Genomic DNA, 25491 nt, shown 5'->3' with positions numbered 1-25491 from the left:
AAAACTAATATATTGTGTGTGTGTGTGTGTGTGTGTGTGTGTGTGCGTGTGCGTGCGTGTGCGTGCGTGCGTGCGCGCACCAATGGCGCGCACGTGCTGTGTGTTCTTAAGATCAGTGTACTGTACCCACACCTGCGAATCAAGTTACAACTTGGGAGTGCTAGTAATAAACTATAGAATAGATTACGCTATGAGACAGAAGATTATAGATTACAGAAATATAGATTACAGTAGTAGTATCCTATAGGGCAGGCTATATGGGACACAGCAAACTTGATTAAAAAAAGACAACTTGTACACTCATAAGAATAGACTACATTTATGTTCATATTTGTTTCTTGATCCGGTGCCTACTTATCAACAATGAGTCTGCAGAGATTGAATACATAACGGAGGCACCTAAATCCCACAATTATTTATTTCATTATGCTATAAAAACACAGCTTTAATCAAAAAGTGTGACTATCGACTGCTGTATCAGATGGTTGTGCTGCTAACAATATCTAAACATGAGCAGAACTAAAGTAGAACGTTAATTGTTAATATTGTACATATACATTCACATGCCAAAATAACCATAATGAAATGGTTTTGTAGGCTTTATAAACAGTTAACATAAAAAAGAAAAAAATGTGGTTGTCATTGACTAATAACAAGAACAAAAACTGTAATAAACAAAATTTCTTGAAAAACAATACTGAATAACTATGTAAAAAATATATTTACACAAATTGACAGCACAAGCAGTTAATCCTTTTTAACAACAGAAATTCTGGAATTCAGCCACATAGTTGACCAATCGTCAACCAGATACTGATGTCAGGTTGTTGCCCAGAGTCATAGGAACATAGGTCGATCTTAAGAACCTTTGAGAGACAAGTGGTGTGGTTCATCTTCTTTTAATCTGAATACGGAGAGCTCATCTATAAAACAAGGAACACAGCATTAACAGCTAAGCTTTCTGGAAACAGGCACTAATAACCAATTTTCAGAGCAGCCATACTATGGAACAACACCTACAGTATATGAATATTGCCAAACATGCATCATCTCTTAACTCCTTTAAACCCAAGCTTAGAATCTCCCTGATGAGCACATACCATAGCCCACATAATTACACATACTCAATGAAATGTTAATTTGTTCATTTTCTTGAATTGTGTTTTGTGATGTGTTTATGGAATGTCAATTTGTTTCATGAAATCATGAAATGTGCATGTATTCTATTTGTCTGATGAAATGTTGATCTGTTTTCTGATGTGTTCATTTGTTTTGGGAAATGCCATTTTGTTCAGTTCCAGGCCACCTAGTAGAGCATGGCACCGACACTGCCATGGCTGTATGGCTACAGGAGGTTTCGATATTTGGATAAAAGCGGTTTGCATAGGAAGCCTATGTAGACTTACGGTGTCAATGTCAAAGCAAATCTGCTGGTTGAGCATGTCAAACTCCCCAGGAGTCATCGGGGGCTCAGGAGACTGGCAGGGAGGTAGTGTGGTGCTGGAGTTAGAGCTGGGGGGGCAGTTGTTAATATATTTTAATATATATATATAATATATTTTACAATGAAAACAGTAGTGATGCTATAACAAAACAAAAAAAACGTACATGTATAAAAGTCCATTACACATATTTAACTTTTTTTGCCACCAGGGTCACTTGTGTGTGTGTGTGTGTGTGTGTGTGTGTGTGTGTGTGTGTGTGTGTGTGTGTGTGTGTGTCTGTGTGTGTGTGTGTGTGTGTGTGTGTGTGTGTGTGTGTGTGTGTGTGTGGCATTTCTGCTTTAATGGATGTGAGTGCAGTGGAGGGAGTCAGAAATGATGCAAGATAGGGGGGGGGGACGACGTCACGTGACTCTTGCTCCGGAAGTGAGTTCCCCATTCATTTTCTCCATAGACATTTTGAAAAATCCTTAAAGTCGAAGTGAACCGGAGGCGAATGCAAATGCGCGAGCATCGGAGACTCAAACAAATCTTGTCTGAGATGACAGTGCTAAAATGTCACTTTTGCAGTTAAGTGCAGAATCATGTAAACAAACATTGTGATTGAAATTGTACCTTCAAGACCACATGACATTTGCATAAAATCAAGGCAGTAAAGATGCTGGGTGGGGCTTTGTTGTTTAGACATTTCCGGTGCAGCATGAGGTCACCATGAAAGATGTGCTGTTTTAGTAAAAGTAATGGGAATTCCATTTCAAGGGGACTTTAAGATGATTTCTCCTAGTCATTCTGGGAATTTGTGTGCATATAAACTAACATACTTATTGTGTTATCAGGTCAACGGGGCAAATAAGTCGAGTTGAGGTGTCCGGTTACAAAGCTATGGTGTAGTGAACTCACCGCAGTTCAGAGATGGGGATCAGGGTGGATGGTATGTATGGATAGGCTGGAAATACAACACAGATATATGAGAGAGATATTAGCATCATACAGTGCAATTTAACTCACAAAGATTCAAAACATGTTCTGAAACTCGGCGTGAAAAATAAGATGTTCCCCTCTTGCCTTTGCTCGGGTGGCTGTTGTAATGTCGGGCGAAGGCCTCGTCTTTGGGGATGTTGGGGTAGAGGAACTTGAGCGGGTTCTCTGGGACCACGCCGTCTGAGATCACTTTGTAGTCTCGTATGATGTCGGCGAACGGGAGAGCGGTGAGACGGTTTTTGGTGTACGGTTCCACAGAATTTAACTTCACCTCTCCTGTGGTGAAAAGTCATCGTTAAGAATGGATAGCACTGGATCAAACAAAGAAGACAGTCAGGAAATACTGATGCTCTATTTGAGTCTGTTTATGAGGCAGATGTGGGCGGTTTTCCATATGACACTTAACTGAGTGACTGAAAGTGTAGACGATCACTGGAAAGCCTACTTCTATATGCTAATAATATGAGCATTCTGGTGGTAAACCCCACCCATCTAATCCTCAAACCCCAATGTGAATCCCTTCTTTATATCACTATCCGCTTACAGCATGGCTGTTTTCTGATCTATAGGTTACATTGTTGGTGGCAGATGGTTGAAACCACAAAACTAGATTTACAGTACAGGTAGTTTAAAACAAAAGTGGCCAATGCTCCTTTTTTTCCTTCGTGCAAAAAAAATGAAGAACTCTTGACACTAGCAGACTCTTATTTTAGCAAGGTGAAGAAGCTTATAAAAGATAGTATATATAGACAATAAAAAAGTAGCCTAGAATTCTGCTTAATTGCTTTCACTTGTGTCGATGTAATGCAGAAAACATGAACTGATACTGGTGATTGGAGTTGTAGTTTGTCTCTTTAAAGAGCTTATCACAATGCAATGTGAAGCGTGTCAAGTCTTGTCGATGTTTTTAAGACAAAGAACCACCATGGAAATAAAATTGTGACGTTTTGTAATATTCATGGTAAGTTTGAGATGCATTAGTTTTGTTTTTCACCGTTGTCGTTGTGCTCCACCCAGGTGAAAGTGATCCCACCCAGGTGGCTCTCGCTGAAGCGTAGGAGGAAAGTGCCCGGGTCTCTGTCCTTCAGCAGCGCCCGCTCCATCTCTTTACTCACAAAACCCATGATGTAGCTGCAGAAACAGCAGGGGAAGAGGACAAAAACCATGATGTAGCTGCAGAGACAGCAGGGGGAGAGAACAAAAACCATGATGTAGCTGCAGAGACAGGAGGGGGACAGGACAAAAACCATGATGTACTGTAGCTGCAGAGACAGCAGGGGGAGAGGACAAACACCATGATGTAGCTGCAAAGACAGCAGGGGGAGAGGATAAACACCATGATGTAGCTGCAGAGACAGCAGGGGGAGAGGACAAAAACCATGATGTAGCTGCAGAGACAGCAGGGGGAGAGGACAAAAACCATGATGTAGCTGCAGAGACAGCAGGGGGAGAGGACAAAAACAATGATGTAGCTGCAGAGACAGCAGGGGGAGAGGACAAAAACCATGATGTAGCTGCAGAGACAGCAGGGGGAGGGGACAAAAACCATGATGTAGCTGCAGAGACAGCATTATGGCTCATTTCCCACCTCCAGCAAGGACCACAATGGAAATAAGCATACTAGCTATTCTTGTGTTTTAAAATTGTACATGGAGCTCATATTGTGTATATATTTTATATTGTCGAATAAAATCAATCAAGATGCCTTTCCCATATAAAAGAGACTGTGGGACTGGCTGTCATTTTGGCCCCGGGGCCTGACAGTTGAGTGGGTGGAGGTTGAGGTTGGGTGAGATGCGGGAAATGAGCTGAAGACTTACTTGTCATTCCAGACTGGCAGCAAGTGCTTCTTGATAAGCTCCAGGATGGAATCCAGCCACATCCAGAAACTGAAGGGCTTTCCTGGAATATTCTCCTTGAAGAACACAATATGGAGATGGATGAGCACTTTTCACTTAATATAACAATATTACACGAGAGGGTGTCATTTACCGTCGTTAGTGGCACGACAGTGATGCGGCTGCGCCTCGGGCCGTACACGTCACTGAAGTGCCACTAACTACGATAAAGCACACCCTCCATTTTAGGGCAATTTGCTCTCAAAATAACAAACTTTTTGCCGAGTGTTAGTTCCATTTCCATTAGACAAGAAATAGTCCCTGTTGAGTCAGCCAGCTGAGCCAGCAGCCAATATGCTCTCATCACATTAACTGTAAACACCTGTGGAAAGCGGCAGCCAGCTTACAGCATCGATTAAAAATGTCTATCTTGTTGTTAATTTTGATTTATTTGGCAGACTTACTGTTGACGAATGGTTGGAAGAAGAGGATGCTGTAAACTAGCTGCTGCTTTCTGCACAGGTGTTTGCAGTTAATGTGATGAGAGGCTTGTTTCTTCGCCAAATCCCCGGACATGTGCATACCCTCAGGGGCTGGAATACTGCTGCTCGACATGGCGTGGCTTCATTTATTTCTCTGTTTATCCAGACCAAACATGCACCACATCAGGGCACCACTAGGTGTCATGCCTGTAACAGCTAATGACGTTGTTGTCTGCTCAGACCACTGAGTGGCTCAGACCGGTGGAGTGATATTTTAGTGATGAGGCCATGCTCAAATGTATGATTTGAGAATGGCTAGGTGTGCTGTTGTGCTCATTTGAGAACGTGTTGTATATAATTATAATTAGTTACCAGTTGAGTAAGCAAGGCTAAATTCCCTGAGTCCTGGCTACACCACATTCACATGTAGATACATTTTCAATATATCATTAACATGGGCCGATGCATGATTATCAGGATCAAATGGTGATCAATAAGGCTTTCCCCAGGGCCCCTCGGTGGCCGGATCATGTTTGAGACAAAAACATATAGTTTGAGGTACAGTATCCTACCTTAGAGAACTTGGACCAGGACACATAGCAGTCACCGAAGGAGGCTTGCTGACCTGCGGCAACACAAGCAACATTGGTGACTATAATGACTCTATGTCTACAATTCATTATCATCTACACACTATAATGGTGTGTGTGTGTGTGTGTGTGTGTGTGTGTGTGTGTGTGTGTGTGTGTGTGTGTGTGTGTGTGTGTGTGTGTGTGTGTGTGCGTGCGTGCGTGCGTGTGTGTGTGTGTGTGTGTGTGTGAGGCATAACTATCAATTCCATCAATAATAAGGGTGGCAGGGTGGAAAAGTGGTTAGAGAGACTTCCATAACCAAAAGGTCACAAGTTCCTAACCAACGGTCAAAGTGGTCTTGGGCAAAGCACTGAACACCCACCTGGTCGTTAATTCTCCTTCCCTAGGATAAGGAAGTAGTTCCATACAACCAATACTATTTTTTGTATTCTATTTCCTTTCATCCCACAGCCTTCTGGCCACCCTGTCTGAAACCCACCTAGGAGCTTCTCTCCCAGCATGCTGAGCTGCTCCTTGTTGAGGCCTCGCCCAGCCAAGGTGGAGAACTGCCAACTGAGGACCTCAGAGAGCTGGTTCCATGTCGCCCGAGCAGGGTTCCCAAAGAACGCCAAGTTCTGCGGATGGATAGGGACAAGGAGGAATAAGGTGTTGCATGAAATGATTATGCTGAATGTTTTAAAAGAGATGGAATAGAATAGAAGGCAATTTATCATTATCATTGTGACTCTTAATGCAAATGTGGCAGAAAGAAAGAAAGAAAGAGCTCAACCCAGAGACAGAGAGAAAGGAGAAGAAAGAAGACACCAAAACCGTATTTTATTCTGAATACTTCCACTCTTCTGAGTATGCAATATCCTAGTTTTCTTAATACTAGTACTACTGTTACAACTAATAGAGATATTATTTATGTAGCGCTTTTCATGATTTTTAGACATTAACAAGCAAATAGTAAACATGTTGCCCCCCACCAGTGATGTAGTTCTACCCTTGGGATCATTCATTGTCAATGCGGCACAAATTCAACATTACAGTGTAACTAACTAACTAACTAACTAACTCACTCACTCACTCACTCACTCACTCACTCACTCACTCACCCACTCACTCACTCACTCACCCACTCACTCACCCACTCACTAACTAACTGATGGAGACAGATCCATAGTCCCCCCATGTCCATTATTACGCGGACGACACAATCTTATATTGTTTTGGACCCACCCCGGCACAGGCCGTCTTATCTTTGCAGGCCGCTTTTGATTCGTTGCAACGGTCCCTGTTCGATCTTAAATTAGTTCTGAACTCCACTAAGACAAAGTGGATGTTGTTCTCAAGATCTTTAAACAGAAATGATAATTTGTGTATCCGTACGCTTCAAGGCGACCAAATTCAATTAGTTCATTCTTATAAGTACCGTAAATTCCGGACTATAAGCCGCACCTTTTTTCCCGTTTTTTGGGCTTTTTTGGCCCCTGCGGCTTATATAACGGTGCGGCTTATCTATGGATTTAAAAAAAAAAAAAAAAAAAAATCTCTCTTTTTTAGCACTCTTTCTAACTATAAATCCTATATAACTATAATAAGTTTTAATTTCCTCTCTTGCCCTCTTTTCACCACACTGTATGACACTGTATGACACTGTGTGCACTGTAAAAAACAACACAGGTGGTGTTGTGTTATGTTGTTTTGTTGAAATGTTAATAAATGGGAGCTTCCTCTACAATCCCCTCTGTGCATGAACCCTTACATATGGTAATTAAACATTAAAACACAAAAAAAAAAAAAAAAAAAAAAAACCATTAAAACACCCGCGGCTTATAGTCCGGTGCGGCTTATATAAGAAAAAAATAGTCAACTTTGAAGGTGCGGCTTATACACCGGTGCGGCTTATAGTCCGGAATTTACGGTATCTTGGTATTTGGTTGGACACCAAACTTTCTTTTCATGTACATGTAGAACATCTCACAAAGAATTTGAGGAGAAAAATCGGCTTCTTGTATAGAAACAAGTCTTGTTTTTCACTATTGGCCAGAAAAACTGTTGTCCAATCTTTGATAATGTCAGTTTTTGATTATGGTGATGTGATTTACATGTATGCCTCTCCATCCGTCTTAAAGCCTCTTGATGCTGTATATCATAGCGCTCTGCGTTTTGTTACAGGTGATGCTTTCAGTACACATCATTGTATTCTGTACGAAAATGTGGGTTGGTCCTCCCTGTCGGAGCGTAGAGATCAGCACTGTCTGATATTTATTTATAAAGCATTAATTGGGAAACTTCCACCTTACCTATCCGCACTCCTTTCTTGTAACAGTGGAGGTTATCAAACACGATCGCGGTCCTATATCAGACTGTCTATCCCACGGGTGCGAACCGAACAAGGAAAGACCGCGGAGGTAAAAAAAAAAAAAAAAAAAAAAAAAAAAATCAGCTGGGGGACAAAAAGACACTTGTAGGACACAAGTGGATGGGCTCACCCTCGGCTCGTCAGTCAGGAGGTTGTACCACATGACAGAGGCCCAGCCTCCAGGCAGCTGGCTGACGTTGGAAATGACCACCAGAGGCAGGGAAGACGTCTGGGAACATTTACACACACACACACACACACACACACACACACACACACACACACACACACACACACACACACACACACACACACACTGTGAGAAACAAACAACAGCAACAGCAGCAGTGTCCCCCTCAACCCCAAATGTGCTGTGTGTTGACGGACCTCCAGGTCGATGGTGAGGCCCTGCACAGTGAAGCTAGCCTCGAAGCTCAGAGAGTGAAGCTCTTCTGTCACAGACAGAAGACCCTGGGGAAAGAACACGCACGCACGCACGCACGCACACACGCGCACGCACACACACACACACACACACGCACACACACACACACACACACACACACACACACACACACACACACACACACACACACACACACACACACACACACACACAGGTCTGTCAGACTGACACCCCTGAGGATCATATCTTCACTTGCATCATATCAGCAGTAGGCAGCATTGACTGGCTGATATCAGATTGTTATTGAAAGGCCAATAATGTATCAGCCTAATCTTAGTATCAATAGATAGTTGATTGGAACACTTTTGAGCAGATTTCTGAACCCTCTACTGCTACTGTTGGAACGGCTACCTCCGTGACCTGACCCCAGATAAGAGGTTGAAGATGGATGATGGATGGATGGAGGGACATATGAAAGTAGAGAGCAGCAGTGAAGGACAGGGGAAAGAGAGGGGTGCTAACATGGTACTGAGTACCACTGAGCCACCCAGACACCCCATACCTTTACAAGGTGGGTTTACAGCACAGCAATCTGTGACAAGAAGGCATTGAAAATGTCCCTGGTACATTAACTCCGTCCTCAGTGTCTCTCACCTCGTTCCCCTTTGTGCCGTTGATATATTTCTTCTCTTTAAGCTGCTGAGACACAAATACAATGTCAGTTGGCTTTCAAACAATCACAGACAACAGACACGCAAAACATCTAATAGATCACTACTTCTACAAACTAGTAGTTAACTTTTAATTCCATAACCAAGCATACATGAAACTGGATTTAGTGTACTGATATAGTGTACGTGCAGCAATGAGAGAACTAGGGGCCAAACTCAAACAGTGGGGACTTCTGGGAAGATCAAATACTTTGTATTTTTCATGTATCTTGTGATGAAAAAAGTTGCTGAGATACACTAGGTGTGAAAATGTCTGACGGTATGAATGTGAAACCGGGTGGTACTGTACTCAAAAAGAGCATGCAAAACCCCTCTCTAGATGGTAGGTGAATGCATGGACAGTGAACGAGGTGTTACCAGGTGTCTGAACTCCACGGAGAGGCAGCCATTGGAGGAATCCTCAATATCCATTGCTTTAGTGGTGTTGGTCAGGATGAAAAACTGACGATTTCTGAGGATAAAAAAAGATGGAAGCTAAAGTGCAGTAGAGATTTTCCAAAGGCCAATTTTAAATATCTATGCAAAAGGTCTAGGTTCATAATGAGAATGAGGTGATGGGTGTTTTTCAGGTGATTCAGTATGAGTCTGGTGGCTAAATTTTGAAATAAACAAGCTTTCTGATGTGCTTTCAGATAAATAAATAAAAATCCAGAGTAACAATTATCAAAATACTACAATTGTATTTGGACATGTTTTGGTGAGTAGAGTGATGAAACCTCTTCAGCTCAGGAGTGACCGTGTTCATTTTCTACTGAAGTAAAAAAAAAAAAACTGACAGCAGTGTGTGTGTGTGTGTGTGTGTGTGTGTGTGTGTGTGTGTGTGTGTGTGTGTGTGATGTAGTGTAGGGTGTTGCTAGTTGTCCCCAGGCAGTAACCTCGTGTTACTCTGCTCTGCTCCAGGGCGGCTTCACACCCTGAAGCACAACTTTCTCTGCTGAGGCTGGTTATACTCACACTCTGCCAGGCGGTAGGTCCCTACGAGAATAAAGTTCAAATTAAGTTCATCTGCAGGCTATATTGTTTTCTAAAAGAAATCCACGTTTACAACGCCATCTATTAATTACCTTTTCAATTTGTTTCTTAAGATATGATAAATATTTAATACAGAATAAAAAATAATCTCATAACATGTGGAACTCACTTGTCAAATGTTGTTTTTACTTTCAGCTGGTAATCTACTTCTGGAAGTTTAACCAGGAGTCTGGGAAGAGGACAAAACACAATAATATTCTAGTTCAACAATGGTTTTGTTCATTACACGAGTAACCTACTGATGTGGTGTAAAAAAAAAATCATAATCCACAACATTTAAAATGTTCACCAGCCACCAACCACTTGAGGGTTAGAATTAAAAGAGGTTAGGTAAAGGGTAGAGTCCATACAGTGGAAGCAGGGTATTATGAGCATTAGATAAATAAAATAGTTGTTCTTGCACCTTTCAAAACATCATTGCAAACTTCCTTACAGGCTATAAAACAGTAAAAAGTACTGTACATTAAAGTGAATAAGAATAAACACTAAAACAAAGTCAGATATGAATTATAGACACATCAGGTGATATACTGTAATACCTGACTTTGGTGGTGAACTGCACTCCAGTCTTGATGATTAGGGGTTTCTGGGGATGTGTGGGCATGCATGGCTGCTTCTCCACCACAAATGAGCTGAAAACAAACCCAAATCACATCATATCCTTATGTCATGTGTTGCGTTGCGTTTCTGTTTCTCTGTCTGTTTTACTAAAGTTGAGACATTTTTAACTTGGAGTGCTCGAAAACACAACATAGCCAAAAACTGATGCATAATTAGGAGGAGACGCACTTCTATTGTGTCCCAACTGTTGAAAATAATGGCGCAAGTGTAACCCGCATTGTGTAACATACCCCGCAGCTGGGAATCGAACTTGAATCGAATGGGAGGCGGATAATATGTTATGTTATGTTATGTTATGTTATGTTATGTTATGTTATGTTATGTTACATTGTATTGCTTTGGCTGGATTGTTTTATTGTGTTTTGTTGCGATGAGTTGTGTTGAATAAGCATACTCACGTTACATTATGTTGCATTGCATTGCTTTTTGTTGCATTGCATTTTGTTTAATTGTATTTTGCTATATTGTGTTTTCTTACTTTAGACTTTGCATTGCATTCTGCATTGCGTTATAGAGGATACCTTTTGATGAGGTGGTAGATGAGGTATTTAACCTGTTCCTCCATCTGCGGTCTCTGCAGGGGGATCGGGTCGCTGTCATAGGTGACTTTCAAAATCAGCTCGCCCAGTTTGTCCATCTGACGCTTGACCTGGAAGAGACTCTGAGCTGTCAGTGTAAACCTGGACAGCAGGGGAAGAAGAGAGACAGAGAGAGAGAGAGAGAGAGAGAGAGAGAGAGAAGGCGGAGGAGAGAGAGTGCTCCCTCAGGATGAGAGGAGGATGGAGAGGGGTGGCAAGAGTAGGATGGGGAGAGGAAGAGGAAGAGAGAAGAAGGTCAAGGTCACTTTTATTTACATAGCACATTTCAAACTACTTACATTGACCCAAGTACTGTACAGGCAGAAAATCACAACATTACTGTACAGGCAGAAAAGCACAACATTACTGTACAGGCAGAAAAGCACAACAAATACTTAAAAAAAACGTAAAGAGAACAGTAACAATAAACAATAGAAATCAAAATCAAGATGCCAAGCTTAACTAGTGAATGACCAGTGAGAATAGGTGTGTTTTCAGCTGTGATTTGAAAATGTCTAGAGTCCAAGCAGATCTAACATGAACAGGCAAGCTGTTCCACAGAACAGGGGCAGCCACTGCAAAGGCTCGGTCACTTCTGGTTTTGTATTTCAAACTCGGGACATCAAGCAGCATCTGGTCACCGGACATCAGAACTCTAGCTGGATTATTATAGTTCGGATAGATAGGTAGTCCATTTAAAACCTTAAAAACAATCAAGGAAATCTTAAAATTAATCCTGAAGAGAAGGAAGCCAGTGAAGAGAGGCCAATACCGGCATAATATGATCACACTGTCTTCTACCAGATAGGAGCCGAGCGGCTGCGTTCTGCACTAGCTACAAACGATGGAGTGACGACTGATCTCGGCCGAGATACAAAGAATTTAGAGCCCCCTGTCACATACATGACGCGGAAATACTATAGTACACTGAATAGTACCAAATCCATGCCATTAGTAACAATTCCTAATCTCTGAGCTAACAATGAGTGAAGCCTGTTGCTGTGTCATTACCAGTTCTGCAGCTGGTCCAGGCCGGTGAGCAGCGGGCCGCCAATGGAGGTGATCTGCTGCCGGCGCTTCCAAGCCAACAGCTCCGGGTTGAGCTGAGAGGTCATCAGGTCATCAATCTCCTTGATCACATCATTCATCTTACTCAGTATCTCCTAATAAAGGCATGGAGAACAGCAGTGCTTTGAGGCCATAGTGTAGATCACACAACAACAAAACAGGATAATAGTTCATAATATCCATGATCAAAGATCAAATGTGATATTTTTGTAAGTCTGCACAGTGATTTAATTTTGTGTTGCAATCCATCTAAAAACAAACTCTCATTTATATCATATGGTTAACTGAGTCTTTAAGTACAGTAAGTGATGGTTTGCTTTATGTTGTAGGGCCATCCTCTGTGATGTAACCCGCAAACAATTCTAAATAATTTGTCATTCTAAATCAAAAGTTACACTTGTTGACAGTTTTTACATCATTTTTCATGCTTTTTACAAATCGTGGGAAATCACAGTTTTCATTGGTTTCATCCAATCTAGTCAATAGAGTACCGCAGGAATGAGTCCGGAAGTAGCACTTCCGGTTCGTAAGGGAAAAAGGCAATGGGATTCATTTTAGTATGGGGATTTCAGTTAAATGCATGGAATAAGGTCTGTGGTTAACAAAAGTTTATGAAACAGCCAAGTTTGTGTTCAGCAAGACAATCTTCATAAACGAGGACCACTTTTATGACTTTTGAAGCCTAAATGCATTTTTTGAAATTTTCATAAAACACTTCAAAAGTCATAAAAGTGGCATCTGCCATTCATTTTAAACATCAGTTTGTGGTGAAACCATGCCCTCTTTGAACTCTAACTGTTCCTTCATACTTTAAGCTAGACACAACATTTAAACTTTAAACAAGTGACCACTTTTACTTTATCACCTTAATTCAGCTTTAATTTATCTTTTGTACTGTTTGAGAAATCACAGTTTATGTTTGATATTTTGTTCAGCCTTTATAATAGGACCCTATGGAGCCAGCCTCACTTTAGCAGGCTGTACTTTTTACTAAATTCACTTCATCTTAAAACTGCGACAGTTCACACAACTTTAACACTGTATATACCAGGGTGGGAATTTCGTCATTTTAGGGGCAAGGCCAATTGGCCTTCGGCAATTGTTTTAGGGCACAAGGCCATATGCCAGGGCACAAACGCAATTGCGCTATTGACATCGTGAAGGGCGATTGTGTTAAAATGAGCCAATTACACATCCATTGCATAGGGTAGGCTACATTAAACTGAGACCACTGACACTTTTAAAGCAACTGACGGTAGCAGGCTGGTAGCAGCCAGCAGGGCACTGCCAAGGTGGCCTTAGGGATCTCAGGGCATCACGGCCAGACGGAGGGGCAATGGAGGCAATGGCCTCTGTGTAATTCCCACCCTGTTACATACATAATTATAGATCAGACCCTTGAGCTACTTCTGCTAACACTCAATCAATTCAGTCAAAATATAAGCTATGTGATGTAGGCCTATAGTTTTTGAGATATTAACGTTTGTTTGGCACAGCTTTTCAGCTTTATTTCATACAATTTAACTGCTGCAGTGGCACACCGATTCATCCTATACCTTCCTTTTGAAGTCGAGCCTGTTGAGCATTTCCTGCAGTCTTGTTACTTCCTGCTTCATCAGATCTGAGTTCCTCTCAATCTGATCTGAGGTGTGTGCGCACACACACACACACACACACACACACACACACACACACACACACACACACACACACACACACACACACACACACACACACACACACACACACACACACACACACACACATTATATGGCTTAGTGTTTTGCACAGTGGAGGAAATGACAGTTTTCGATGTGTTGAGTAGATAGTAGAGCTTTTCTAAGCTTGTCTGCACATCCTGTAAGTCGGCTCACCTCGAGACTGGAGGGTCTTGTAGCGGAGGTCAAATTCGTCCTGCATGTCCTCTATGAATTTCACAGACTGGTCCATCATCTAGACACAGTTCAGTTTGGTTTAAGTTCATTTATTTGCACATACGATAAAATGCAGAAAGAATAAATAATAACTAACTTAACTAAATAAATAAATAAACAAACAAACAAACAAACAAACAAACAAACAAACAAACAAATAAATAAATAAATAAATAAATAAATAAATAAATAAATAAATAAATAAAAAGTATCCTGTGCCATTTTACAGTAAACACAGATTAGGACAGCACATTTTTATAATGACACACCCTTTCCCAGCAGTGCAGATGCAGAACGGATATCTATGTGTGGTTGTTTTGATGTAATGTCATGGTTACCTGCACGCTGCTTCTGATGATCACAACTCTATTGTCCATGTTCTTCTGCCTCTCGAAGGCCACCGAATCCTGCAATGACTTCTCCAGTGGACCCTGGAGGAAAAAAAGGTTCACTTCAGTTTGTCACAGAGGTATGTAAGTCAACTTGGCTCAAGTCCCAAGTGAGTCTCAAGTCTATATGGAGAACACCAAGTCAAGTCAGAACTAATTGAGTCCAGTATCAATTTAATATATATATATTACCTATATTAAATATTTAATAATAAACTAAATATGAGGGATCAGGATGTTGACAAATAGCTTGGCACAGCTTTTCAGAATATTTCATACTAGTCTCTGCTGCAGTGGTACCCGGAAGTACTTTTTTGTTGTTGTGATAAATTTCAAGGACTTTTTAAAGACTTTTCAAAGACAAATTATTAAAGCTGCAAGCAGCGATGATCAGGGCTTTGCACCTTCGTGCACGTCCAGATTGTCATCTTGCCACACCCAAGCCCATATCAAATTAAACTCTTCACCGCTTCTGATGCGTGTGCCAAGTTTTGTGAGTTTTCAAACATCGATAGCTCATAAACAGCTTCAGGTTTCATGGGGAATAATGCCTTGCCATGGCAAGAAAACTCAAAAGCTTGAGTATTGAGCATCATCAGTGCGGGTTACATAGGTGACTAGCCACATATTTGATGTGATGTGTGATGTCCCGCCCACTACACTACGATATTTTAGGTTTTTAGGCCTTCACACAAGATCTTTTTTGTCAAGACTTTAGTCCAAGTCATGTCTCAAGTCTTCTCTTTATCCTTCAAGTCAAGTAAGTCTCAATCAAATCTAATTGTGACTTGAGTCTGACTCGGGTCCAAGTCATGTGACTCAACTCCCCAGCTCTGGTTTTCCAGGAATTTACTCGTTCTGTTTCTGAAAAATAGAAATTAAAAATCTAACCTTTAATCCAGTGTTTAATCTGTGATTATTTAAATCCAGATATCCGAAAATGTAATGGAGAAAACAGTAAGTCCTCCCTCTAATGTTACATTTTCACTGCTCATTTTATTTGACAGCATTTTGAAACGTTTTGGGGGAGTGGGGGATCGCTACACAAACGCAGCCGTCATGTCTTCCGGCCATGCCAGCCAGCATGATTACTGGGAATGAATGAAGCGAGCTGGATGGGTGTCTTCCTGGCAGGAGCAGCAGTTACTAGAAGCAGAGGGACTTTCCCAGAGAGGCCAGCTGATGTCTCACTCACAAACCTGTTCCTGCGTGCAGGCGCTCGACAGGATCCGCCTCTCTTCCCTGAGACAGGTAGAGATCACTCTGGCCATGAGGGCAGGACTGGCCTTGTATTTCACCTGGCATGTGGCAGCACACACACACACACACACACACACACACACACACACACACACACACACACACACACACACACACACACACACACACACACACAGAACATTACTTTTTACTTATTACAGTCAATAAGGTCTTTGCTACGGTACTCACTACTAGACTATTCAAATCCTATGCAGCACAACTGACAAGCATCATGGCTCATTACTGGTTCTGTGGTTCACTTTACGTGACTGTCTCCTCACTGCTTGCTAAGCAGCTCGTATAACATTCCCTTATAGTACATACATTAAAGGGATATGCCAACATTTCGAGAGTTTAGGCCATTTGCCATATTTCCTAGGGCGGGGGCGGCTGTCGCTCAGGAGGTAGAGCGGGTCGTCCACTAATCATAAGGTTGGTGGTTCGATCCCCGGCTCCTCCAGTCCGCATGTCGAAGTGTCCTTGGGCAAGACACTGAACCCCGAATTGCTCCCGATGGCTGTGCCAGCACCCTGCGTGGTTGCCGCCTTCGGTGTGTGAACGGGTGAATGTAGGCACATTGTAAAGAGCTTTGGATAAAAGCGCTATATAAATGCAGTCCATTTACCATTTGCCTATATTAACACAGCCAAGGCTGTGTCTCTGGGTGTGTTGGCTAACACCTGGACCTCATATGTTATGAAGCTGCAAATCAATCACCAGGTAGATTCGGTTTTGTTTTTATTGGCCCACTTTCGCATTTGAGTCAGCAGTGTCTGTTTACCTTGCCAGCCAGGATGAGTTCCTGTCCTGATAAGCAGGAAGTAGTTGGGTTAAATGGAGGTGTGCCATTGTGGCCTTACGCTAAGATCCGTGGCGTTTACTGGAATCCCTGTCATAATCCGCTCTCAACAAAGGAATGAGGTGCAACTTGCCTCAAGGTGAAATAAAAAGATTACGTTACGGTATGCACAGGTCTACATGGAGAACAACCCACTCTGTTCCTGCACGTAATGTAACGTTACTGAAGTCTTAGAGAACGTCTTCAGGGTATGAGCTTCCTTTACAACAACATAGCGACATTAAGGCTCAAATTACCGCTTTTAAAAATATGCCACCGATTCCTTGAATTACTTAAAATTGTACTTTTAATTTTGGTACTCTGGAGAAATTGGCTCATTTCAAGTATTTGATTATGAATTTCTGTTGTATTGAATGCAATTATTTCACTGTTTTGTTTTTATAATATTTTTGTACTGTTGTAAATGAGGATCTTTATACCCACCTATCAGCTTATTTAGCTCATAAATATAGACGACTCCAAAATCTGTTCCAAAATTCTTGTTTTCAAAAGATGTATTAATACTATCATTTTATCCATGATCTTAGAAGAAATCAGTGCTTGAGGGTTGCACAAACCAAGTGTTATCATTTTATCACGCAAGGACTTGGGTGACCTAATATCCTTTATGCAAGAAATTGTTTTGTAAGACTATGTGGATATCTATTTTTCAGATTGCGTATTATGTTGTTTTGGAGGGTTCCGCCTTCCCTCAGTAACACACCCACCACCACACTAGCACTGCTCCACTGTGACATATTGTATTCTGTTTGTCTTGAACAACATGGCTAAGTTTTGCTCATCACAAACCATATCCAGCCCACTCAGAAAAGTTCTGCTGTGGGCGAGGGAAACTTTTATTCCTCCCCCCCCCCCCCCCCAGGTATGACTCAGATTTGATGTCTCAGCATCAGTGCCAGACTCATGACTGAGGATGCAACACCTACACAGTGACTTTCATTACAGGAACAGTGACGCCATGCAGCGTTGGCAAGTGACAGCCCAAGACAAACTTTCAGTCTAACATGGAGTCTGGGATGACTGTCCACTGAGCTCTCGACATCATTTTAACGTCACACATAGGCCTATTATGGGGACGTTACAATGACTCTATGGGAGATCTGAATGGTGCATGCAAGTAACAACAGGCTACATATGGTTTAAAAGTAAAAGTTTACAAGACTACTTAGACTACATCCCAGCTAGCTAACATAACATGACTGGTATCTACATATTCATCTGGATGTCTAGTTACGGCTAATACCAGAAGCTCCGCTCTAGCTTAAAAACCGAGCTTGTCAAACACGGACTGCGGCTCTGCCAGATGTATGTTGTGTACTGTACTCAACTGTGAATCTGCATGTTCCTTTTTTGATGCACGAATAAAATACATCTGAATCTGAATGTATTTATGTTTAGAACAGCAAATGGAAATGCTTTCAGGAACTGGATATAGGTTGAATCACTGTTGTGTTACATAATCGGTGATAGAGAAAGAAACAAATTGGACATAACGTATATGAAAAGTTGGCAGATTATTGCTTTAAAATGGCTTATAAACTCATAAATTAGCATGCATTATCAACATCACTCATACACAGCAGCAACCCACAAGCAACCATACAGGAGTGGCTGCTCTGAGAGGCATTGACTTTGAGCACGTACTGCTCACAACCCCCCCCCCCCCCCCCCCCCTCCACCCACACACACACACACACACACACACACACACACACACACACACACACACACACACACACACACACACACACACACACACACACACACACACACACACACACAGGAAACAGTGGTGTAAGCCTCACAGTTCTCTTGAAGCTATATGTCTGTTTCTCCAAATCACTAAATAAAATACACGCAGCTGAGGCCATGGCTGAGGCGGGTGACGTCAATACCCAAACCTCAGCCAAACATTTCCTGTTTATCTCCTGGATCGAACCCCTACACTCTGAGTGGGAGTGCTCAGTTTCTCCTCATAAAATAGCATTTAATGGTGATTTTTGATTATATTTAGAGTTACATTTCTGCGATTTAGACAATGCTCTTGTCCACTTAAATTGTTGTTTCTCCAACAACTCAAACGCCAAGAAAAAGAAAAGGTTCAAGGTAAAGCATCTTCCAGTCTCGGTCCGGGAGGCAGACACCCTCTCCACATTTAAGAGTAGACTTAAAACTTTCCTCTTTGATAAAGCTTATACCGGTAGTTAGGGCTGCTGACCAGCCCCTAGTTACTGTATGCTGCTATAGGCTTAGACTGCTGGGGTTTTCTTCCCGTTAAAGGGAAGTCTTTTCCAAGACAGACTGAGCCATATCTGTTTGACATTCATGTCCCATTCAAGCATCTTACTAACTTGACTTCTTCCCGGAGTCTTTGTGTCTCCTGCAGGAGCTATGGAAGCAGATCTAGGATTGACTCCAGTGGGAAGAGACCTACCACTACTATTACTATTATTAGTCCTGTTCTTATTACAGATGCTACCGTTGCTACTGTCGTAACTGTGCATTACTATTAATATTTGTAAAGCGCCTTGGGATAACTCTTGTTATGATTTGGCTATATAAATATAAAATTGATTGATTGATTGATTGATTGATTGATTGATTGATTGATTGATTGATTGATTGATTGACTTTCAAGGTGCATGGGGAAAGGAAAGGGCTAAAGAGGTCAGAAACTCCAGCAACACTTGTAGTAAAATGACCAATGCATTTCGACTCGTCGCCTCCATCAGGGTCATGTCCTGGGCCATGACCCTGATGAAGGCGATGAGTCAAAATGCGCTCGTCTAATTAAAGTTGTTGTTCTGTTTACTACACGTGGTGCTGGAGTTTGAGTTTTATTTACTCAATCAAGTGACATTTGAGACTCTGAATGCAGGAAACAGGAGTACCCGCTTCTCTCTCAGGTAACAGTCTTTGAAAAATGATAATCCAGTTGCGCAAACCCTCACTGACTACAACGGAAGCACTGCCTGTACACTTCACTTCCCTATCAGCTCCAAAACACACACACACACACACACACACACACACACACACACACACACACACACACACACACACACACACACACACACACACACACACACACACACACACACACACACACACACACACACACACACACAAAGTGAGCAGAGTAGTTCCTATTTTTTCGGATGAGAACGTAACATTCCAAATATGTGACCAGTTTATCAGAATAACTATTTGGAAATATTTAACGAGCAGCGAGGACTGAGAGCGCTGGTTGTGTGACCAGTGGGACTAGCTAGCTAGTATCTGTCAACCCGTACTGTACTGGCAGTGAGAAAACACTGTCGACGTGCTTTTGTAACTAACGTTAAATGCCGACCGGGTACAGCCATCGGCTCCTCAGAGCAGTAACGCTATGAACATGTAACTGAAGTTGGCTGCAGTGTAGCTTCTGAATGTTGCCAAACTTAATTCAGTTACATTTTGTTTTGAAGCTGGCCGCCAACTAGCGCTGAACCGGAAGAACAAATACAATTGCATCTAACACGGAAGAGAGAAAGTGGGCGGGGCTGCATAAGGTGAATATGGGTTCTTCAAACAACAACCCCAAAATCACCCAAAAAACATAACATGTCTTTTTCAACAGGTTGATTGCTCCCTTTGTAATAACACGTGTTGCTAACAAGATGTAAATGAAAATAATCTAAAATCTTGCCTTTCTCGTACGGTTTTGGCCATCGTTTTAGCATTTAATTAAAGTTTACTCTTTGCTGCTGCAGCTGCTTGTCTGCATGCACTACTGTGTAAAGTAAAGTCCTAACATAGTACCATGTTGTCCAAATTGTCAGGTCATGGATAAAGTTCATTTTAAATTACACATGTCTCAATATGTTGAAAAATACATGCTTTGAGTGATTTTGGGGTTGATTTTTGGAGAGTCATATAGCAGTCAGAATCAATGAAGCAAAATTATTGTGGAAATAGAGTCCAAATTGAACATGAGTGTGTGTCAAAGCACTAGCATAAATGAAGTTGATTTGACTTGAGTTAAAGTGAAGAAAGAAGGCAGGTGCACCTGGAGCTGCTGGTTGATTATTTTCAGGTTGTGTCTCTGGAGGAAGTTCTGCTCCTGTGCGCAGAGGCGCTCCAGCTGGGACAGCAGGTTGGTGAACATCACCGCCGCCATTGGCTCGTCGCTAGCTGCCGTGTCCCTGAAAACACACAGCACAAGACACTTTAAGCTTCAAGGAGCCAACAGTCCAGCGTTTAGGCTGATAATGGCTGATGACATCTTGCCTAGTGCAACTGTAGCCTAATTTGAAGCACTCGTTATGCTTTGAACTAAAACATGTCTAATAAAAAGGAGAGAAGTTTCGTATCCATGAATTTTTCTATCGTCATGAGGACCTCATTCATTCATTCATTTCATTCATTACAGACAGGAACACACACAAACAAACACACACACACACACACACACACACCACACACACCAGTCCTGAGACTCGATCCAGGCGGCCAGCCCCTGGCGGATGTCCATGGGGAAGTTGTCATCATACAGGTAGTCCACGTGTTCCAGCAGCCTGATCTCCAGCTGCTGGATCTGCTTCCACTGACTCATGCTGCCTGAAACACACATTAGCATCATGCGGGGTCAGGCCATGTGCTACATTATTTCTATTCTATTCTATTCTAATCTAACCTTGATATTTTCTTCCCTCTTTTTTTTGTTCTCTTATAGGAAAAGCCTAGGGACAGGAGTTGGAAACTAGCAATAAACTCTGTAGCCTATGCAGAACATCATGTCGCATCATACTGTCCAGTTGAAGATATGGGGGAACTGTGGGTATACTTTTTCATTACTCTTTGGGACTAAATTGCCCTGCTTCTTAGTTTAAGTACTTGTAACAAAGTTTACTTTAAGTTGACTCACACAAATAGGCTAAAAGTGTGCTAAAATGTACTTTGGGTAAACAGCCCCTACATACTATCAGCAGGTAACATAGCCTGCTTATAGAAGTTAGGCTAGCATAGATCTACTTTCTACTATCATTAACAGTATATAAGACAAAGAATTTTGGATTAAGTAGGCTATTCAACTATAAGTACAAGTATAACTTAAGGTAGCCTAGGCTACCTTTTGCAAGTAGCCTACAACAAAGGTCAATTGAAAGTAGGCTGTTTGCTGATTTTGTTTAAATTAAACTAGCCTAAAATGCACTGAAGTAAAAGTTTTTGTTGTTTAAAATAAAAATAAAAATATACTGAAGTGGTAACTCCCCCTAAGAGATAACCTATAGGCTATATCTATTTTAGAGTTTGTGTGATAGGCTATTCAGTAGGCTATTCAATTCATCATGCTCATAGTCATCATCATGTTGTTACCTGAGGCGTTTCTCTGCTGTGTTCCCGTCAGTCTCAACGGTCCTGCACCATGTGCGCTGTTTCCCTCTTTGACTTTCAGTTTCAATGTGCCGACAGTGTGTACTGGAGTCCTATTTATTCACAAGGCTGCTCCCTAAACCCCGCCCCCTCTGCTGTGCTTATCGGGACAGACCACTTTTTTTTTCCTGTACATTTCCAACAAATGGACTGTACATGTAATAATAATACTGAAGAATGCCTTGTAACTTATTTAAAACAGAAATAATGTTTCATGCTTGTTAATTTGAGTATATATTCTGTGTTTTTTTTAATATAGCCTATGCATTGCTTTGCTGCTTGTTTTTTCAATTATTTTTTTGTAAAGCACCTTGAATTGCCTTTGTGTATGAAAAGTGCTATATAAATAAATTTGACTTGACTTGACTTGACTGACATAACGGGACAGACAAGGGGAGATTGGGACAGCATGGGCTAGATACAATTTCTCTCTCTCTCTCTCTCTCTCTCTCTCTCTCTCTCTCTCTCTCTCTCTCTCTCTCTCTGTCTCTCTGTGTGTCTCTCTCTCTCTCTCTCTCTCTGTCTCTCTGTGTGTCTCTCTCTCTCTCTCTCTCTCTCTCTCTCTCTCTCTCTCTCTCTAAAGTGAAATTTATGTAGGCCAGGCATGTCCAAAGTCCGGCCCGGGGGCCAGATGCGGCCCTTTGACCGATCTTAAGTGGCCCACTGCACAGTATTGGTTAATCAAGCAAGTTCAAGTTCACTATGTTGTGTTCACCTAATGATGAAAGCACTATCATACAGTTTGTAGACGAGCACCAAGTAGGAACAACACAGGCAGAACTAATGTTTTCAGATGGTAAACAAAATCCTTAGAGTACAATTATATTCAGGGCCGCGGGAAGTAGGGGTGCTGCAGGTGCTGCAGCACCCCCTAGATTAAAAAAATTATTATTGATATACTGAAAATGTAGCCTATTTAAATAGAATTGTCAACAATAACAATCAAGGAAGTTACATACTTGTAGGCTAGAGAAGAAGAAGAAGCGCGCATGCGCGCACATGTTGTGTTGAACCAACCAACAGCCAATACGAATTGTTTAATCTGGCAATAAAGAAATGTGAACTTGACATGCTATTTTAATAGCCTATACTCAAAAATGCACCTCCCACTACAGCAAAGAGAGGAGTCAATGTTTCTTGATATATGCCATTCAGATCAGAATAATTAGTCTAGTCTAGTTTAAGTTTGCTGATAATATTTCTATCATGTTAAGTCTGTGTCATGTTAACTGGTGTATTCAGAGCAAATAGGGAGATATAGAGCATTATCATCATGCTATATATCTCCCTCTTTGCTCTGAATGAGTGAGAAAAGGATAAAATACTGAATAATTACATCACAACAGTATCCTAATGTTAATTTAAAATGAGATATTCCTCTAAATATGGCAAAAAAATGTAAAAAAAAACTTTTTTTTTTTCTTACGGGCCCCACCGAGAGTCCCTTCCGCCCAGCACCCCCTGCTTAAAGTGACTTCCAGCGGCCCTGATTATATTGTATGTGATTTTCCTTTTTATATTTATAATCCATATGATGTGAGAAGCAGCTGGACGGCCCCCCGGTAATTTCACATTATCTAATCTGGCCCCCATTCAAAAAAGTTTGGACACCCCTGATGTAGGCTATGTTATTGTGCTTTGTGCTGTTGGCTTTGAGTGGGGTTATGCGTGCCAGACCCAGGGGCCCATTATGTCCTCATGTAATCCCTGTGTGTGTGTGTGTGTGTGTGTGTGTGTGTGTGTGTGTGTGTGTGTGTGTGTGTGTGTGTGTGTGTGTGTGTGTGTGTGTGTGTGTGTGTGTGTGTGTGTGTGTGTGTGTGTGTGCGTGCGTGTGTGCCTGGCTGAAGATTTTAGAGCATAACTTCACAAAAGCCAGCCGGACCAGCCGGATAAATTATCACCTTTGTCAGTGGCAGTTCCCAATCAGATTAGCTTTCTCATTTACCATCAACAAAGGTCGAGGGCAAGAGAATGACTGCGTTGGCATCTACCTGCTACCACAGCCAGTGTTTGCTCATGGGCAGCTACACAGCCTTCTCCAGGGGAAAGCGAGCCAGCACTGCAACGTAGAGACAGTCGGTCTCGAACGCCAACAAAATGTTACTACGGCTGGCATGCAAGTGGGTAAATCCCCCTATATATCTCAATGGGCTGACTCACTAAAGGACGGTGTTGCGGGCGGCTCTACACTACAGGATTGGGGATTCTAGAACAGGTACATAGACGACTGTTCAGATGTGCGTTTACTGTGGTGGTTAAGTCCCCGATCCTGTCTGCCTGGGCTGGGCTAGCAGCTAAATGCTGAATATGCTGAATGGAGAGAATGGGGGATTTACCCCACCCTGACCACGCCCCCAGCCAGCTACCCCAGTGTCTATGATGAGAGACTGTCTCTCGGAATACGACTTATTAAGAGACAACATTGTCTATAAGGAGCTAGACAAACATTCCCATAACTGTGTCTGCGCCCATGGCGATGGCGCGTTATTACGAAACCCACCGTGGTTAAGCCAAAACCACGCCCTGTGCCCGTCTACGCAACAGTCAAGTGCCGGGATTGGCCAGGAGCAAGTCTTTTAATTGTCTTCTTTTGAGCTTGAATCTCCCACACCACAAACATTGCATGGCACGACGCAGCCCAGCGATTTCATTCACCAACTGAATTGCTCTTGATAGCGGACATTGACGCTATTAACGCTAATGAAAACGTAATACAAGCTTTTAACACATTTCCCACACCACAAACACTGCGCCCAGCCCAGCGATTTTATTAAATGAAAATAAATTAGGCCTACTGTATTAACGCCAATGAAAACGTAACACAAGCTTTTAACACACAATCGATTTTTAAACATATTTATTTCAAAATATCATTGTAAAATTCAGGGTTTTAGCTTCAATAACAGAGCTCAGCTGACAGTTTAACTTACAAATGAAAAATATAAAAAATATAAAATTAAAAATACATATAATAAATTTAAACATGCAACTGTTGGGATGGTGAATATAAACACTGGCTGATAAACTGTTGGTACTGCAGGCTGGATGAAGTTGGAAGTGGCATAAAACATTTTAAAACCATCTAAAAAGTAAATAAAGTTAACTGTTGCTTCTCAAAGTTGGCTTCACCTCTGAAGCCAGACATCTTGACATGGATTCCAAGCTGTGGAACAGGAAAGACGATTCGTGAGCATGGGCGCCTGGCCAATCCCGGCGCGTAGGCGGGCACAGGGCGTGGTTTTGGCTTAACCACGGTGGGTTTCGTAATAACGCGGCGATGGCGCATCATCTCCAGAGTCTCCACCTAATCGTGGAGACTGCTACAAGCACTGTTGCAAGCAGTGTAGGAATTTAGCCAGGGGCAAGGGCAAAAATGCCCCCAAGAAATCCCAGAATGCCCCTAAAAACCATGATCCAGGGGCACAAATTGCCCCCAATATTTTTGATAATTTTATTTTCATTAAATTAATTTAATTTCCATCTCTAACACACACTCAGCACCTGCAAGCTGGTTG

At 41.9% G+C, this 25491-nt stretch overlaps 1 protein-coding gene across 2 annotated transcripts; it reads right to left on the bottom strand.

The window, feature by feature from the left end:
* Positions 1-303: 303 nt before the first annotated feature.
* Positions 304-21992, bottom strand: stat4 (signal transducer and activator of transcription 4). Of its 2 annotated transcripts, none has more exons than XM_083638714.1 (24): positions 21920-21992; positions 21028-21160; positions 20610-20745; positions 15642-15740; positions 14392-14484; positions 13994-14072; positions 13676-13761; positions 12063-12214; positions 10995-11153; positions 10392-10484; positions 9962-10021; positions 9775-9795; positions 9178-9271; positions 8744-8788; positions 8071-8154; positions 7814-7912; positions 5815-5950; positions 5316-5368; positions 4244-4338; positions 3418-3554; positions 2508-2699; positions 2343-2388; positions 1407-1512; positions 304-923 (listed from the first exon to the last, which is right to left on the bottom strand). In XM_083638714.1, the coding sequence occupies exons 2-24, from the start codon at positions 21153-21155 to the stop codon at positions 900-902; spliced, it is 2217 nt and encodes a 738-aa protein (XP_083494840.1). In that variant the 5' UTR covers positions 21156-21160; positions 21920-21992; the 3' UTR covers positions 304-899. The 2 variants fall into 2 exon arrangements, with proteins under 2 accessions (XP_083494840.1, XP_083494841.1); XM_083638715.1 differs by having other exon boundaries at positions 8744-8785.
* Positions 21993-25491: the final 3499 nt, after the last annotated feature.

This window comes from Poromitra crassiceps, assembly GCF_964638095.1.
Source record: "Poromitra crassiceps genome assembly, chromosome: 6".
In the NCBI taxonomy this organism is placed as follows: Eukaryota; Metazoa; Chordata; class Actinopteri; order Beryciformes; family Melamphaidae; genus Poromitra; species Poromitra crassiceps.
This window is presented reverse-complemented; position numbering and strand designations above follow the sequence as displayed.